Genomic DNA, 19026 nt, shown 5'->3' on the forward strand with positions numbered 1-19026 from the left:
GAGATATGGGGACATATGTATATGTATAGCTGATTCACTTTGTTATAAAGCAGAAACTGACACACCCTTGTAAAGCAACTATACTCTAATGAAGATTTTAAAAAATAAAAAAATAAAGGAGAAATGATATAAAAAATGTGGTGGCCTCTTTATCTTTATGATAATAAAATTTTTAATGGCCTTGTTTTGACGTTGAAGTATTAGTTTGATCTTGAGGTGTTAGTTTGACATTCTCTATGTTCTGGGGTCACATTTCAGAAAATATTTGGGGGGCTGGAGCCACTTGGCCACAGGTAATGCCTAGAACATCCCACCGGTCCGCCTCTGCCACCATCTCTCTCAGGGCACTTGGTGTGGCCTGTCCTAATGTATTTTATATCCTTAGACAGTGAAATTCTGTCCTGTTTGAAAAGGTTGCTTCCACACGTTGCCCACTCAGCTTTCAGCATCCTGAGGGAGAGAGAAGACCCCGTGTGAGAGCAGCCTGTGGCATGAGTGACAAGCTCTGAGCATTATTTAGGTGAAACCTGCCTGCGCCATGGAGGAAGGGCTTTAAAAGAAGGTTTAAAAGAAAACCCCACGTCCAGGCCACACCCTAGACCACATGGAATTTCTGAGTTGGGGCCCGGCACCAGTACTTTGTAAAACTCCTTGGAGACGTGCACCCAAGGTTGAGAACTGCCCTGTGTGTTTCCTTCTAAGAGTTTGTAACAACACTTTCTAATCTTTCCTCTTGCTAGTTCTCTGAGTGTGATACAGAACTTAAATGCCCAGCTCTGCAGGAAGGGGGAGCTCGCCTTGGGTCCCAGCTGTCTCTTTCCCTGTACTACGTGGGCTGGCTTCTTCACTTCTCAACCTCGACACACCTGGGAATAACAGTAGCCCTCCCTCACAGGGTGGCTGTGATGATTAAATAAGACAAAGCATGCATAGCACTTAGCACAGTGCCAGGCACATGATAAATAGCCAATAAATGAAGCAAGAGGGGCAGGCAGGCCTGAGCTATTCTTTAAGAGTAACAGAGACACCAAGGACAGGACTGAAGCCAAGAACAGCCTCCGAGAAGGTATTTGAAGTGGACCCAACAAAAGATTTGTATTCAGAGTGCATGAAGAAAAGGACAGCCATATAGAAAAGTGGACAAAATGATATGAGCAGGCGACACGCAAAGAGACACCGGAATCATAAATGTTTGGGATTCATCTCACTAGTAATTGAGGGAATACAAATGAAATTCTGATTACCCAAAATACAACTTCATCAACGACAGAGAATGAGCGAGGGTCCATATATATCACCATGAATAGATCTCCCAAATGTCCCGTTGAAGAGAAAAGCAAGTGTCAGGAAGATGCCACTTAGATAGAGAGGTTACCATGTAAGTACATTTCTGTTCACAAAATACTACTACTCACTGCAGATGTGGTACAAAATATCAAAAGAAGGACGTTCAAAATCCTCTATCAGTGGTGTTACATTTCTTTTTCTTTCTTTCTTTTTTTTTGCGGTACGCGGGCCTCTCACTGTTGTGGCCTCTCCCGCTGCGGAGCACAGGCTCCAGACGCGCAGGCTCAGCGGCCATGGCTCACGGGCCCAGCCGCTCCGCGGTATGTGGGATCTTCCCGGACCGGGACACGAACCCGTGTCCCCTGCATCGGCAGGCGGGCTCTCAACCACTGCGCCACCAGGGAAGCCCTATTTTTCATTACAAAAGGATCTGGAGCAAATATGACAAAATGTTCGTCTTTGCTAATTCCAGGTGGTGGTTACAGTGGTGTTGGTCAATGTTATTTCTTGGTAGTTTTGATCTTTTATCCAAATTTAGGAGAAAAAGGAGAGAGGGGGTGGTTTACAATACTTTGGGGTTCGGGGCCTGTGGCTAGTAGGAGGGGTCACTGGTGAAAGGTTTCTAAGACCCCAAGATCGTCCCCATCTGTCTTTGAATTCAAATCCTGATTTATCTGCCATTGTTCCCAAGACACACAGCAAGAGCCTCTCTCCTCTTACTCATGGGGACTTGTGTCTGTCACATCAAAACTCTCCATCTTCAGTCTCGGACAGTCTTGCCACATGTCCTCAGTGTCTTGCTGTCGACCCTGTGTCAATGGTACTACTGATGAGGACCAAACCCAGGACCTGGCAGCATCTTGCTGGAGCCAGCCGAGGCCAGCTTTATTTCTTAGCATTTACCCACCCAAGCACAAACCTTGTAATTCCACAGAGATCTTACTGAACTAAGATGTTAACAGCATCATAGATGCAATACAAAGCTCTTCGTTAAGACCGGAGCACCTTCATCCTGTCTTCTCAGACTCCATAGGGGAAAAGAAATGTGAATACTTTACAAAGCTATTTCATAAAATGTTATGCTAAATGAACAACAAATTACTTTTTCTTTTACTAGCTTTTAATGCTAATAGTGCCGTTTATTCCTGACCTTCAGAAATATGAGATATTTTAAATGACAACTTAAAAGGAGCTCTTGTTTGAAAACGCAAGCTACTTTAGACTGCATATTATTACTTATAAGTATAGCGTGTGCCAGCATCACTCATTTCAGCATCCCGTTTGTACCTAACTGATATATATTTCAGTTGACATTTATTGTTCTCCTGCTTATGTGTCAAATTCCTTAATGATGACTCCAACAAAGTTGTAAGCTCGGTATATATAATTTACATTTGCTATCATATAATCGGTGTTATCTATTAGAATGCTATTTGTGACAAACCATGTTCCAAATAAAAACTGAATTGATTTTTCTGTTATTTTAATATTGTGCCGCTCACAGCGAGCCTTTGATTGAATCTTAAACACTTTCTCTGTTTTTGTTTGAGGCAGATCAGAAATGGAGTCTGCATGATTCACAAATCTAAAACGATTTGTAAAACAACAAAATCAAATTTCAAAAAGCATCTTTATTTTCAAGCCAAGGGAATAAATTTGGTAAAGCTATCATTACAGGGTACACAGTCTAACGACAAAAGCCTCACATGCACAGTTAATTTCTATGCATCCATTTTCATCTAAATTAGATTTTAACTTTAATGCAGGGTATGGAAAGCCTCTACAGGCCTTTGTTTCTACCTTTTCTCTCAAGCAATTGCAGGCTTTCTCCCGGCTAATCTGAGCTTCACATCACCCTGGTCACTCTCCCTCTTGGCAGTGGGTTTGAGCTACATTCTCAGTTTTCTGGGGTGCATGGGGGTTCTGCTCCCCAGATCCTCCCAAGGGGTCTCTCTCTCAAGAGGCCACTTGCTTGACCCATACTACTTACAAAATAAATCACTTACAACTATATCCTGGCTAGCATCAACCCCTTGGGTTAAGTTCTGGTTTAGAGCAAGGGTCAGTGACTTGGGCCCATGGGCCACCTGGATTTGTACAGACCTCCAGCTAAGAATGGTTTTCACATTTAAATTTTTTAAAATTCAAACAAATAATCTTTTGTGATACATGAAAATGATATGAAATTAAAATTTCACTGTCTATAAATAAAGTTTTATTGGAATGCAGCCACACATTCATTTATGTGTTGTCTAGCGCTGCTTTCCTGCTAAAACTGCAGAATTGAGTAGTTGCAACAGAGACCATATGGCCTAAAATATTGACTATCTGGGCCTTTACAGAAAAAGTGTTCAGCCCCCAGTTTAGAAGGAAGGGCTTTAGTGATTTATGTCCTGTTAAAAGGGTGAGCACCTTCAGGGTAAGAGGCTGAGGTAGCACTCAGACAAAATGCTGCATTCATGACAATAAACCTCACAGAAAGCTTTTTCAGACACTGGCTAAGAGATCCTCAAAATGTTCAAAAGTAGGTAAAATGAGGGAAAGAAGGACAACCAAGCAAAACAAAACACCCCCAAACTTCACAAAGCTGCGGATGTGATAAATGTGCACACAAATCATAAGTCAGAAATGCCCTTAGACAAATAGGTTTTAAAATACTTTAAGCATGCACCAAAACTGAGTTGAGTTTAAGCAAATAGGAGTGACTTGAGGTAAACCAAAGCTGGGGTCTGGGAGTGTGGAGGGCAGGGGGATGTCCCAGGCAGACAGAGAGGTCTGGGGAGAGCTGCCTTGGGTGTGACCTTCAGCAGAACACAAGCCGGAAACAAGGCCTGAAGACCTTGGGGCTGAGTGGCCAGCTCCTCTAGGTCATGGAGTACCTAGTGCCTTTTCCTGATGGTTCCCTGGGCTGGTCAGGAAAGGTGGAGAACATGCTTCTTCTCGGCCTTTGGAGAAGCCAGACAAACCCGGTTTGAATCTAATTATTGACATGGTGTTCTTGTCGGGGATATATATGCCTTTGAAGGAGCCACCTGTATTTTTTCTGGGGAAAATGGCCCTGAGTGAATTGTTTAACCTCTGTGTGGTTCAGTTTCCTCATCTGTTAAATGAAAGTATTTATACTAAGTAATACTAATTAAATAAGCTATTCCAGGTAAAGGACCAGAGTCTGACATAAGCGAGCACATTAGCGGGGCTGCTGCTACAGATTTATTATTGGCCAATTACACCTGTTCTGCCTGCCTTGCAGGGTTAGGATCCCTGGAAGAAAAGTGCAGCAGTGAAAAGAACACTTCAGTAGGGGCCAGGAGCCCTGGTTCTGAGCCCTTTTCTGTTGAGCACTCACTGTGTGGGCTCATCACGCTCCCACCCCCAACCCATGTCAGCTCTAGCAATGTCCCCAAGACGCTTTACCCCAATGGTAATAGATAGTATTTACTGAGCACAGATTTACATGCCTAATCTCTTCATAACTCATGAGACTGGGTTGGCTCTTCTGTTATTTCACCTTACAAAATAGAAATCTAAGGCTCAGAGAGATTAAGGAAAGTGCCCAGAGTCACACAGCCAGAAAAAAGCAGAATTGAGCTCTGAACTCAGGGAGTGTCTGACTCCTGACCACACACTTCACAGCTGTGCTGGAACAAGGTTAAAGCCGTAACTGAGATCCTGTTTAGAGCCACCAATCACCACTCTGTGGGACAGGGACAGGGAACCAAGACATCCCCTCCCATCTTCCCACCTCCAGGGAAACTGTCAATTCTCCAATACAAAGAGAGAGAAGGGACCCCAAAGGAGCACTTTAACTGCCACAGAATTCAAACTATCCCCACAAAAGGCCCCAATGTCATAAGAAAACATACAAACTCACAACCTCCATTTCTTCAGCATTTCCAGATCGAGGGAATTTTTGTTTTATCAGGTAATAGAATTGTTTTTAGCAGCAAGAATGTGCTCATTACAGATGCAGCTTGTGCTAATAATAATTTGCTGTGCAGTAAAATCACCTCTCTCCCTCCCCCAACAGACAACGCTCTAGAAATTACAGGTTAGGGAGAAACAGAAAGGATAAAGATTAAGGAAAAGAATTGCAATGTAGAATTGTTTCAACAAAAGGAGTTTGATATGCACGTTGAACTTGATAATCTTAATCATGAAGTTATAGAGAATTAGATACTATTAGAAAATCTTTTAATTGCCTTTATTCGATTTTGTTATTTCTGTCACTGGGTTGTTGTTTTGTGTTTTTGTTTTACTGCTCAAGTCATTTTTTAAAGGTCAGTGCCAGGAATTAGCTAGTGACTTAAATATTGACAAGATTCGATCCCGCGAGTGAAATCAAGATGAAGGCAGTCGCAAAAAGTGGTTTCGCTCCTGACATCCCCTAATTTCATGGGCAAAGACTTCAAAAACTCTGGGTCTAGAGCAGTAATCTGCAAACTCTATGGGTTTGGGAGAGGGCAGCAAGCAGAGCTGCTTCCTGTGTTCTTCATTTCTGAGGGGCCAGCAGAGATGCAGCAGCCTGGACCACACGGCCCCGGGCAGGTGAGGGATCTGTCTCCTGGTTTCCTTCCTGAGGCTGTGGGATCACTCTCCCAGGGTGTTAAGAAAGCTGGAAAAAATCCCACCTGTTCCCTGAGCTCGGTCCCAGCCCTTTAAAGAGAATGCAGCTAACTTCTGTTGAGTCATGGCTTTTTTCTTTAAGCATGCAATCTCTAAAAGGTTATTTTTTAATCACTTCAAATAGGGATTTTATCAACTCAAATAAGGAAAATAACATTTTTTCCTGATTATGAAAACAATACATGTTGGCTGTGGAAAATTGAAAAAACCACAAGAAAGTAAAAAAGACCAATCGCACCATCATCCAAATAATCACTGGTAGTATTATGGGTTAGCTCCCTTTACCACTCCTCCCTTGTTTTCAAACAGAAAAACAGGATTATAGTGATGTGTGTGTGTGTGTGTGTGTGTGTGTGTACACATGGGTTTGCTGTTATTGTACTGTCTCATGGTCTTGCTTTTTTCATGTACTGTATCAGAAATTTTTTTCCACAATAGCATTCCTCTAATCACATTATCTTTTACTAACAGGATGCATTGTAATGCCACATCCCATTGGGTTTGGGGTGTTGTTTTGTATGACAACCACCCCTTACACACATCTTTTGTTGTTTCCCAGGACAGGGTTCCTTTCCATTTCTGTGCCCCAGACCCTCTGGCTGTCTAATGAACCTATGGACTTCTTCTCAGAACAATGTTTTAAAGGCATAAAGTATAATACATGAGATTACAAAGGGAGCTAACTATATTGAAATACTATCAAAATGCTAAAAAGAACAAATTTGTGAAATAGCCATATAAGTGTTTGCTTATACATATGTTGAAGAACAATGTTAGAGAGTAGACATAGTAGCTCCCATAACAACTATGATTATAAAGTACTGATCAACATTACCATTATTTCAAGCTGTTTGCAACAAATGTCATATGATGTGAAAAGATCTGGGATTTTTATTGGGTTAAGGTGACAGGCACAGCTGGGGTTTTTTGCCTACATTCATAAACAAAGGAAATATTATATTTCACTTGGAGGTTAGTGAAACAAACATGTAACTTTTTTCTCATCCCAGTTCTTTTTTCTCATCCAAGATATGACTCCTGATTTCTACCCATGGACACTTGGGGGTCCAGGGAGCCCAGGTGAAAATTCTCATGTTGGGAAAAATGCTCAGGAGTGGCTCAGTTCATCCCAGCAGTTTTGAGTCTTTTGATAACAATGGCTTCACTGCCCCAGGAACTGCTTTTGATTTCTTCTTCATGCCGGTGGCTGCAGAGTGAAGTCAGAGAGAGTGCCTGTCAGTGATAAAAGGTCAGCCAGTGTTATGGGTTGAATTGTGTCCCCCACCTCTGCCCCCCGCAGAAGGATATATTGAAGTCCTAATCCCCAGTACCTCAGAATGTGACTTATTCGGAAATAGGATGTCGCAGGTGTAACTGGTTAAGATGAGGTCATACTGCAGAAGAGTGAGCCCTAATCCAGTGTGACTGGTGTCCTTATTAGAAGACAGCCATGTGAAGACACAGAGACACAGGGAAGTCACATGATGACAGAGATTAGAATTATGCACTGAAGATTGCCAAGGATTGAGAGTAAACCCCCAGGAGGTGGGGAAGAGGCAAGGGGTGACTCTCCCCTAAGGTTTCAGAGGGCGCATGGCCCTGCTAACACCTTGAACGTGGACTTCTAGTTTCCAGAAGTATGAGACAATAAATTTCTGCTGTCTCATACCACCCAGTTTGGGGTACCATTACAGCAGCCCTACGAAACCAGTACAGCTGGTGTGCCAGGGCTCTCCTGGGGACTGGGATTCGGAAACACCAGGGTTGGGGTGGGCATGGCCCTGTGCCAGTGTTGGGGACTGCCATGCCACAACCCAAGGTGGCTGATGGGGACCAACTCATTAGACGGCCGGGCTAGGGCTTCAGTGAGAGCCCGATCCAGGTGCACAATGTTACCTCAGCATCGGGAAGAGTTGGGCCCCACCCAGCAAGGACAACATAACCTGGAAAACATCCACAGAAGCCTCAGCATGCCGAGAAGTGTATCCTCTTTATTCTCACATGACGATAAAAGGCCTTTATTATGAATAACATGTTATCACCAACCGGTCAGGGTGCAGGTGGCAGTGAAAAGGATGCTTATCTTATGAAATTTCCCTCGTGCCGGTTGGGGTGTGTGAGGGGCTTCTGAGCCCCCCTTAATATGTGCCTCTCCTTGGGAGGCTCTCCACTTCTACCCTTCCACGTCCTTTACTGAAGACAGTGGCTCTAGATAAATCTTCCCGTTGCACGACACATTTGGCCTCTGAGTGCAGCCACACCTCACTGGAGGTCTGGGGTCCTCCATCAGGGCTCTTTCAAGGGTAGGACACCTATAGCACCTGGAAGATAAACCAGCCCCACAAATTGCAGGCAGGTGGCCCAGCGAGGCAGAGGGGCTACTGCAAACATCCCATCCGCTTTTTTTTTTTTTCTACTTAGAAAACAATTTTGTTATTGTGTTAAAACATACTTAATACTCACCATCTTAACCATTTTTATGTGTCAGTTCAGTGGTATTAAGTCCATTCACACTGTTGTGAAACATCAGCACCATCCATCCCCATAACACTTCTTCTCTTGTAAAACTGCGCTTGTGTACCTATTAAGCAATAATCCCCATTCTCCCCTCCCCTCAGCCCTGGCAATCACTGTTAATTTACTGTTTTTAATTTTGACTACTCTAAGTACCTCATATAAATTGAATCATACGTTATTTCTTTCTCTGTTAGACTTACGTCTCTCAGCATAATGTCCTTTAAGTTCATCTGTCTTGTAGCTTGTGTCAGAATTTCCCTCCTTTTTAAGACTGAATAATATTCCGTTGTACATATAGACGACATTTTGCTTATCCCTTCATCCTTAGATGGACACTTGGGTTACACTACTATTAATAATGCTGCTATAATTATGGGTATACAAATATCTCTACAAGACCCTGCTTTCAATTCTTTCCAGAATATACTCAGAAGTGGAATTGCTGGGTGTATGGTCATTCTAATTTTAATTGTTTCAAGAGCCCACCATACTGTTTTCCATAGCAGCTGAACTATTTTACATTCCCATCTACAGTGTACAAGAGAATCTAAAGGCAACCCACAGAATGGGAGAAAATGTTTGCAAATTGTATATCTGATAAGGGATTAGTATCCAGCATAGATAGAGAATTCCAAACACTTGACAACAAAAAAGCAAACAAACTGATTCAAAAATGAACAAAGGGCTTGAATAAACATTTATCCAAAGAAATGTATAAATGGCAAATAAGCACGTAAAAAGATGATCAACATCACTAATCATTAGGAAAATGCAAATCAAAATGATAAAGAGATACCACCTCACACCCATTAGAATGGCTAATATCAAAAAAAAAAAGCAGAAAATAAAAAGCGTTAGCAAAGATGTGGAGAAATTGGAACCATCCCCTTTTAAAACCAGCAGGAAGGAAGGTAAGTCCTCCCTTACCTGGAATAGAGAGATCCGGATACTTTGGCAGCAGCCTTTCATGCAGCAAACTTTTTGGAGAAGGGCTAGGACGTGCTGCAGGCCTAACTCAATATGTTCTAAAGTAAGAACAAAAGTCATAGAGTTCTTCCTTTCATTAATAATAAAAATAAATATAATCTGTGCAGGTCCCGCATGAGCACGGTGCGCTTATTTCTGATTCTTACGATTTATCCTAAAGGATCATCATCTCCATTTTACAGAAGGGAAAACTGAGGCCACAAGAGCCCCCCACTCCATGCAGTGCCCTACCATCTCCCTTCCTCAGCACGCTTGAGCCTTAGGTTGCTGCCCGGACAGGGGGCCCAGTTGGTTGTTACTGCCAGCCTCTCCCTGCAAACCAGCAAAGACCAGAAGCAAGGCTTCTGGAACTTGCTGGGCGCAGGTGGGGAACAGGACGTGGCTGCCTACTTGGCAAGTCCTGCAATTACAAACACAGAGCCTTCTGGAAAACAAAACAGACACCAAAAAAACAGTCCTAGCGCTGGGCTGGGGGCATCTGGAAACCCCTGGCCTGAGATCTGCTCTTCTCCTCATTCTTGTTACCTGAGTTACAAGCCAGACTTACTCCTCATATGGTTTCAGGTGTGCTCTCTTGGCCTGGTCCACGATGTCCAGGAAGTCCCTGTAGCAGTTTCTGGCCATGACGGTGTACCGCGTGGCACAGCCTAATTCAGTGACCCTGGCTCTCGGCAGGTAGCCCAGCCGGGGATGGGGGGCTCCTGAAGAGGTTTCTTTATGTACTTGCATTCTGTAAAAAGATGCCATGCTTCCTGAGGGCTTTGAGAAGCCACACAGTGGGCGATGCTCCCAAGCTAGCTGGCACCCCAACAATCAGCCCCAGGGGAAGCACTAGGCCCCTAGACATGATGAGGGCAGCTACCAATGGTTGGTGGATCCTGCGTGCCAGCACCTTGGTAGGGCTTTGCATAGGCTCTCATTTTATTCTCTTACAAACCATAAGAAGTTGGTGCCATTATTACCTACACTTTGTGGAGAAGGACACTGAGACCTCAGAGAGGTTAAGAAAGTCTTGGCCAAGGTCACATAGCAAGGAAGTGATAGGGCCAGGATTCAAACCCAGGTCTCTCTGATTCCCAAGTTCTTGCCCTTAAACAGATGCCACTCTTTTCTCAGACTAAATACAAAAAAAAAAAAGAAGAAGAAGAAAAAAAGCTTCAGACAATTCTCTTTGACAATCTGAATAAGGGAATCAAGAGAAGCATGCAGGTCAGGACAAAGCACATCAGACTCGGCTCTGGCTGCCTGGCTGGCTGACCTCTGGCAATTTCACATTTGTGAGATGTAAGATAACTGCCCCTCAATTGCTGTAAGAACTGAATTAGGCCACTGAGTCCCAGAACCTAAAAGCTGGAAGGCACCCTAGGGAGTGTCTAGTCCATCCTTCCCTGCCTTGGATGAAGGAACTGTAGCCCAGAGAGGGGAAGCAACCTGCCCTAGGTCACACAGCAAATACTCATGGAGCTGGGCTAAATCCCAACTCTTAGGCAGATGTTCCTTGTAACGACTTGGAAATTTTTAAAGCACGCCAAACATGTGAGTCAGCACGTGTTCTTGAAAAGTCCCCAATTACAGTAACAATAATAAAGACAATCAGTCCATTACTTTTCTTATAGGCCTTTAGTCCTTAAAAATAGTCTAGGACAAATCATTGTTGTGATTATTAACATTATACAATCATACTGTCAGTTGTTTTTGTCACTGTTATTCTGAATGTTACTCAGTGTAAAGCCCCTTCCCACCCAGCCAGCACCTGAAGGAGCTGGGTTCAAACCAAGGTCTGACCTCAGACAAGGGACACTGCTCTAAAGTGGGAATAATAGTATCGACTTCATAGGGTCATCGTGGGTGGTTAATGAAATAACGGTAGCCAGCACAGAGAAAGCAACTAAAAGCGGTACCTACTGAGACAACAGCTGCTCTCTGAACCTCTGTGATGATTGCCTGGGGAGCTTAGTACCTAGCACCCTCCTCCCCACCTGTCTCTCTCTCCCCCTGGAAATGTTTCTTTCTCTTTTTAAGAAACTGAGCCTCTCCATTTTGCACGGACGCCTGGGGACCTGGAACTGTGCTGGACCCAGTGCCCTCAGTGGCAGCTCAGCAAGACGTCCAGGCCCTGTGCTTGGGCCCAGGGTGAAGGGGGGCTGGTTTCTGAGAGCCGGTACCCCAACTCAAGGGGTGGTACTGCCGGTAATACTGGTGCAGGGTCCACAGGACCGTCTCCTTTGAGCAGACGGGCTTTAGTTCGGGGCAGTGGCCACTGAGCAGCGTAATTCCTCCAGCTGGTCTTTATTCCGCTGTGTGTTCTCCTGGAAGATTTTCAGACAGTGGGACATGTTGTCCTCACTGGAGGTGCCCTGGCAGCTAAGGGAGGGCACGAAGCCTGCAAGAGCCGAAGGAATCACGACCTTCAGCGAGGTATTCAGAACCTGCCCAAACCCCCAGAATCTCAGCCCACCCCTTGCCGTTTCTTCCTTGGCCGACAACACTGCATTTTCCCAAAGGCCATTAATACAAGCTGCGCTGTTGTTTCCACTGTGGCTGGGCCCTCCCAAGGCCATGAAAAACTGACCTTGGAGCGGGGAGGGAAGGCCCGTTTCAACAAAGGCGATGACAGTAATATTCTTTGATAGCAAAGCCCCTGATGTCAGCCCAAATGACAAATGGGGGAAGCATTTAATTGGACCAAAATGTTAGTCAAAGGAGTAATTGAAATTATTCATCTTTTTAGAGAGAAAGCTTATTTTCCTTGACACTTCCCAAATGCAATTGGGGATCTTTTCTGTCGGACCACCAGGAAATTGAGGGCTTATTAAAAGCAGAGACCTATTACACAAAAAGGTAAATTCATTATCTGTGAGACCCACCCCGAGCACAATTTTTCACCATTTCCCACAAAATAACATGTAATCATTACAATTAGTATGGGTAAAACACAACTATTTATTTAAACTGGATGCTGAATCCTAAGTACTATAATGCTGCCATAATAAGACCAGTTTTTAAAAGAACAAAGGGGGAAAAACTGGTTAAGACTTGGCTTTAATCTGTCAATAAATAAATAAGTAAATCGCATTATTGAAGCCCACCATTTTTGCCCTTGTCTCCAGGGCCAGAAAACCTGGCCCCAGAGTTGAGAGCAGCAACCCTCACCCCGTGCACCTGCAAGAAACCTCCTCTGGAAGAATCCAATTACTAAACTGTTCTTGACAGTGTTGGAAGTCTTCCACCCACTATCCAGTCTCCCCAGTTTTTGGACAATTAAAAGATACCCTAACATCATGGAGGAGATCATAGACACCCAGGGGCCCTGTCACAGTGGTTTTTCTCCATCAGGGTCTACTTTGATCTGCATAGATTTTACCTGATTGCGTATATGCACACACACACATAGGAATACAAGCTACCTTTACTGAGTCTTGCTGAGGGCCAAGATATTTTAAATAGGCTATGTGTGCTGGCTCCTTTAATCCTCACAACAGTCTTATGAGGAATCTATCCCTACCCCATGTAATGGGTTGAATTGATAGACCTACCAAGTCCTAACCCCTGGTACCTGTGAATGTGAACTTATCTGGAAATAGGGTCTCTGCAGACGTAACTAAGGATTTGGAAATGAGATCATCATGGATTTAGGGTGGGCTCCAAATCCAGTGCCTGGTGTCCTCATAAGAAAAAGGAGAGGGAGATTTGAGACACACAGACATAGAGACACTGAGCAGAAGGCCACATGAAGAGCCATGTGAAGATGGGGACAGAGACCGGAGTGATGCTGCCACAAACCAAGGACACCAAGGGCCATCAGAGAGAGCACGGCCCTGCCAACATCTTGATTTCAGACTCCGGGCCTCTAGAACTGTGAACGAATAGACATCTGTTGTTTACACAGCAGCCCTAGGAAACTAATACAACCATTTTATAGAAATTTCTACTTACCATAGAGAGGTAAGTAACGAATAGACATCTGTTGTTTACACAGCAGCCCTAGGAAACTAATACAACCATTTTATAGAAATTTCTACTTACCATAGAGAGGTAAGTAACTTACTTACAATCACATAGATAATGGCCAGGGAGAGATTGGAATCTCAGTTTATTAGAATGCAAAGCCTATTCTCTTAACCAACCAGTAGGACCAGGGTGAGGATGGGCAACCTTGGAATATTCTCTATGCCTCTCCCCACTGAGAATACCTACATGTGAGAGCAGAGGGTCTATGGGGACCACCAGGTTTGTTACACATAGGGATGTGACTTAGTAAATTCTCAGAAGCCTGAGGAGGAAAAGCCTTTAGGTAGGGTGACCAGTTGTCCTGGATTGCCAACAACTGAGGGGTTTCCTGGGATGCAGGACTTTTAGTGCTAAAACTGGGACCATTCCCGGCAAACCAAAAAAGGTGGTCACCATCCCTCTAGGGGACACAGGAAGAAATTGGACCATAAGGACAGCCCTAGTTCATGAGAACAGCACAACTTGGGAAGGACAGAGCCTCAGCTTATTCATTGTGTCTATCCTGGTCCAAATGTATATAACAGACATTAATTAAGCGCTTCTTACATACCAGGCCATGTCCTGGGAGATCCGCCTAGATTATATCTCCCCACTTATCAGAACCCAGTTATCTGCCATCTTCAGCAATGAAACACTTTCAGCAAGTTTCTTAAAAGCTAAAGTGCCTGTACTGGTCCAATAAGCCAGTCGGACGTGGACAGTGGGGCAAGGCAGGGACAGCAATCAGGACCATGGTCCCCCTGCAGGGCACATCACCACTTACCACTGTAGCCTGGTGTGATTGGCAGGTGTCTCATGAAGGTCTCGGAAGACTCCATGATTTTTCTCTCTGTTAATGAAGGGAAGTCCTTGCCTGGAGAACTCACTGCGCATGCGCTAGAGCCCTTGGGCGTCACTAACCTTGCCAGGGGATTAGGACAGAGAGAAAGCACCACAATTAGCCAAGGATGATGTTAAACATGCAATGTACAGGACATAACAAAGAATTAGAGTAAACTGTGGCTGGAAAGGATCAGAAGCTGCAAAGGCTGGCATGGAGTCCAAGATGGGGCGGGGGGCGGACCAAACAGCGTCAGTTTATGTGGATGCTGTCTCCCGAGCCAGACCCCTTCTCCCTTCTGGGATGGCCTGTGGTGCCCCCAAATGGGCCAGGTCCTGCATCTGGCATCTGTTGATGCTTCCAAGTCCTACCCTACCAAGCCAGTTCCTCTCTCAAAAGTCATGCCCTTGTGGCCAGGACAAGTGGCCTCAGGGTTGGAGGGGAGGGCCTCAGTCACCGTTTACTCAGCAGTGATGGAAATTTTTAAAACAGTTCAGACATTTGAAGAACACCTGCTACAACACGTGTTGGCTGAAGACAGGACTGCATTCCTGTGAAACGCTAATGGCCGCCCTAAGGGTTAGTTCCTACCTGAGTCCCTATTTTACAGATGGAAAAATAAGGCACAGAGAAGTTAAGTAACTTGTCTGAAGGTCCCTGTGTCCAAGGAGGTGTGACCGAAAGACGTCTACACTCTGGGGGGCAGGATTATGTTGCCCAGAAGTGTGCCGCGGATGCGTGGCCGGCTGCGCAGCTGCAGACCCAGCCCAGAGGCCTGCCTGGAGGAGGCTGAAGGGAAGAGCGCGGAAAGGAGGTGTGCTGGGGGTGGGGCCAGGGAGCGGGTCGGAAAGTGCGGACACGCCCCCTCCCCCCGCCCCGCCCCGCCTCGTCCTCACCTGGGCTGGCCTGGATCCTGGCCCCCACGGACCTCCTGCCCTGGCCCGGCCTCCACCAGGGCTCTCGACCGCGAGGGAGCGGGGGGAAGGGGCGGAGTCGGACCCTACCCCACTCCCCACCCCCACCCCTCCCGCCTTCATCACCCTTTGGCCTCCTGCGAAGTCCGGGCCCGGGAGCCAGAGGCGACTGGTGAACCCGAGTGAACTCGCTCAGCGTCGGTCTATGGGGTGAGATGCAGGGATTTGCCCGGAAAATATTTTGCCTCCGAAGCTGTTCTCCGTTCTGAATACACGGTCTCACCCAGGCGAGGCCGCTCTGGGTTTGGAAATTGTGGAGAGGGATACACGAAGGGATCCGGGTCAAAGCCGCCTTTTCTGATGTAGACACTGGGGAGGCCTGGGCTTGGGGGAGAGGACTGGCGGGAACAGGCCTTGGCAGGGGCGGGGGAAGCAACCTGGGAGGGAAGCAGAGGCCTGTGCCCCCGGGCTTCTCACACCCCTGTCCTCCTAGCCTCGTGTCTCTTACTAGGAGAATATCCAGATGGCCAGGACAGGTGACAGGGCAGAAAGGGACAAAGCACCAAAATGAAGGATGCTGGGAAGGTGGAGCCGTACTCCTTCTAACCGTCCTCACTTTATGGAAGATGAGCTTTCATCTCAGTGGATTGAAACTGTCAACTACAAATTGGCACTTGCCATGGGCACTTGCCATCTACAAGGATTAATTCAGGTGCTACTGAAGTTGCTGACTTTCAACACCCTCTGAAAGGAGGTCAGGGTGGAGATCAGGAACGAGGCCCTCTGTGCTCTGGGAAGAACTGGCCGAACAGGTCTTCAGAGAGTTAGATATTTTCAGGAGCCGATTTTATTTCATGAGCCTAATTCTGGCATCTCCTCGTATCTAGAAAAGCACTAAAATCCTCCATGGTGACATCTACTCCTCGAGACGAGCAGAAACCTTCTGCAAAAAATATGTGCCTGATTGCACGTACTCCCTCTTCACCAAAATCACATATATACTGACTTGCCCCCCTACCTCTTCAGAGCAGTTTCTCAGAACTATCTGAAATGCTGTCTCCCGGGCTATAGCCCTCATTTTGTCCCAAGTAAAACTTAGCTCTCAACTCTCACATTGTGCATTTTTTTTAAGTCGACAAAACCAAGATGCCCACTGTGTGACCCAGATCCAGGGACTGAGTGGCCTTTACAGACTGCTAGTCCCAGCCACTCCCTACAGATGAGGAAACGGCAGCCAGACTGCCTGCTGGCTCTACTTTGCAATACACGTTTGTTTGACTGCACATCCTGGCCTTCCCGACCTCTCCTCATGGGAACTAAACTTCAGATGAAAGCTGATGCAGCTACCCACTTAGGAAGAACCCATTTATACCTCCCTCGGGGTCCTAGGGCCCACCTCAGACTATCCAGAAACTTCTAGAGCCAACTCTGGAGGGTGACCCAGACATAGAGCCTGGAATAAACCCAAGGCCCTAGGTAGAGCGGCCACCTAGTTGTGCCTGCTAGGATACCAGAGGACAAGGCATCAGTCCTTGGCCTTCTGCTTTTTGTTTTTTAATGACCTTCATTTGGGTGCAGTGGATTTGTCAGTTGTCACTGTGGCTTATCTGCCTTCTCTCTGGCAAGGTTGCTTTCTTTGGCTTCAAGGGAAAAGGGATTCATGGATGTCAGTGGAGGCTTGGTTCCAGTGGACAGAGGAGCCAGTCTTATTGGAATGAAAGTTAATAAAGCTAGCAACAGCTAGGAAAAGACCTGAAAATCAATTTCCACCCGAGATGGGGTGGAGGGGAAAGTCAGTAATGTATCTATAATTCCATTTACAAATTCAGAGCGCAAAAAAAAGTCTGGGCCACATGAGATCCAGAGTTTTGCTTTATTAGACGTCTGTGAAGACAGTTTGCAGATACAGTCAAATTGTGAATTGCTGCCAAGTTCTGTGAAGTTTGAATTTATAGTGAACAAGACCCCAGTGGCTGTTATTTTAGAATATATTTCCATATTCCAAGCAGATAAGAGATATGAGGTTATGGCCAACAACTTTTATACTAGTCATCCACTTCAGCCATTTCCCAGCATAAATATGCAGCTTAATCACAGCTATTTCATCTCTACAATGTGTGATTCGATCTTCAGCTAATAATGCATTTTGACTCCTGTTTATATAGGTGCATGCGATTCTTTGCCACCCTGGCAATTAACCAGACCTGGACTCTAAAAGCTAAACTTGATCTACATAACATTCTAGGGGTAGGGCAGGCTCTGGAATCTGGATTCATCTTAGCCATCGGTCTGCAGAAATGCTTGTATGTTTCCTCTTTCCTCTCTTGTCCATCTGACATTCTTGTCTGACATTCAACATTTATTAATGCTTGCTTGCTGTGTACGGAAAGGGAAGTTACAAAGGAAACCCTTTGACAGTTCTGCTTCCAAGAAACTTAAACCTCAGATAATATGCCAGGGACAACTGAGTAATGGGTTAAGACAACAGGCCTTTTAGAAACTTTCTAAAATGTGTCCAAGTATACCTATCCAGTGTTCTTACTCTAGAATGTTTCTGTTGGGGGGAAGTGGAGAAGGGGTGGGTTTGAGGACTCCCTCTAAGAAGTCTGACTATCAGGGCTGCATCTCTGGGGCAGAAGAGAATCCAGTAAACTTATCACCCCCTCTCCATTATCTTTTTGCCAACATTGCAAATTTCAACCATTTCATTTAAGAGAAATAGTAGACAAGGAGACATCCTTAATGTAGATGGGAAAGGCCTTACATTAGCCAAGAAAAGGACTTGACTCTATTACTCACACTTACACTTAATCCAGTAGCAAAGCTGGATGTGTGTACCACCTGATTCCTTCCTTTGATTCTGGTGTCCTGAAAACATCCCACTTTGCCTTCAGAGTGACTGCTTCGCCCCACGAGGAGACGCTGACAACCCTGCAGGGACACAGAGTTTTCGGAGGCTTTTCTGCACAGTCACATGGCTTACAGAACCAGAACGTTCAGCTCTCAAAGACAGTTCAGGAGAATCGATACATTATTATGCACCTTTAAATATAAACTGTGAACCTTTGGGAAGGATGTGTGTGTAGAAAGGTCTGATGGAGCTGTCAATCCAGCCGGTCTGTTTCGTAGAGGATTCTGACCCTAGGCACCTCTGTCTGTTGCTCAGTCTGCACACACAGTCCATAGCTTAGCATCAGTACAAATCAATGTCTAGTAAGCACAATTAAGAAATGAAACCATGGAAACTTAAAGGCAGCAATGTCATCAACAAAATTCAAAGAGCATTTTCCCTTTTTTTTTTTTAACAAGAGCACATTGTAGAAATCAAGATTCTGTACAATTTTCAAATATTATATGTACATAAAATTATATTACTTATAACTAAATGGAAAAGTCTTGTTTGTAGAGTATGGCTGGCAACACCAAAGAAAGACCCATAACATTTAGCTTTTGAAGCCGAGCAGGCAGCAAGAGAACCCTAGAGCACACATTTGTGTCTCGATGCGAAACCCCCCTACTAAGTACGTGACTAGCATTCTCTAGTTCTGTGGTTTGTTAGTGTTTCACATTCTAGTAGGGAATTCTGCAGCAAGCAATGTGAAAAAGAAGACACTTAGAATGAAGTTGGAAATGCTACTTAAAATCTGCATATGATAATGGGCTGTGATAAAGGGTTTGAATCCAAGTTGCATTTAAAGTTAGTAGCTGAGTCATCCATCCTCCCCTCATTCATTATGCATGCCTCTGGTGATTTAAAATCGAATTAACTCCAGCAGGTGGAAAAGACAGCTTTGAACAGATCACATGGGCTGAGTCAGGTTCTTGATTCTTTTCCTCAGTTGGCTCCTGCATATTGAAGACTGGCTT

At 45.1% G+C, this 19026-nt stretch overlaps 1 protein-coding gene across 1 annotated transcript; it reads right to left on the minus strand.

The window, feature by feature from the left end:
• Positions 1-8083: 8083 nt before the first annotated feature.
• Positions 8084-14243, minus strand: SPMIP5 (sperm microtubule inner protein 5; the record flags this gene model as incomplete). The annotated part of the gene is given in 8 exon segments (XM_079716262.1): positions 8084-8224; positions 8227-8231; positions 9355-9437; positions 9962-10094; positions 10097-10144; positions 11580-11660; positions 11663-11797; positions 14189-14243. Coding segments are annotated over 8 exon segments (681 nt in total).
• Positions 14244-19026: the final 4783 nt, after the last annotated feature.

The sequence above is a fragment of the Hyperoodon ampullatus genome (genome assembly GCF_949752795.1).
Source record: "Hyperoodon ampullatus genome assembly, chromosome: 1".
Classification (NCBI taxonomy): Eukaryota; Metazoa; Chordata; class Mammalia; order Artiodactyla; family Ziphiidae; genus Hyperoodon; species Hyperoodon ampullatus.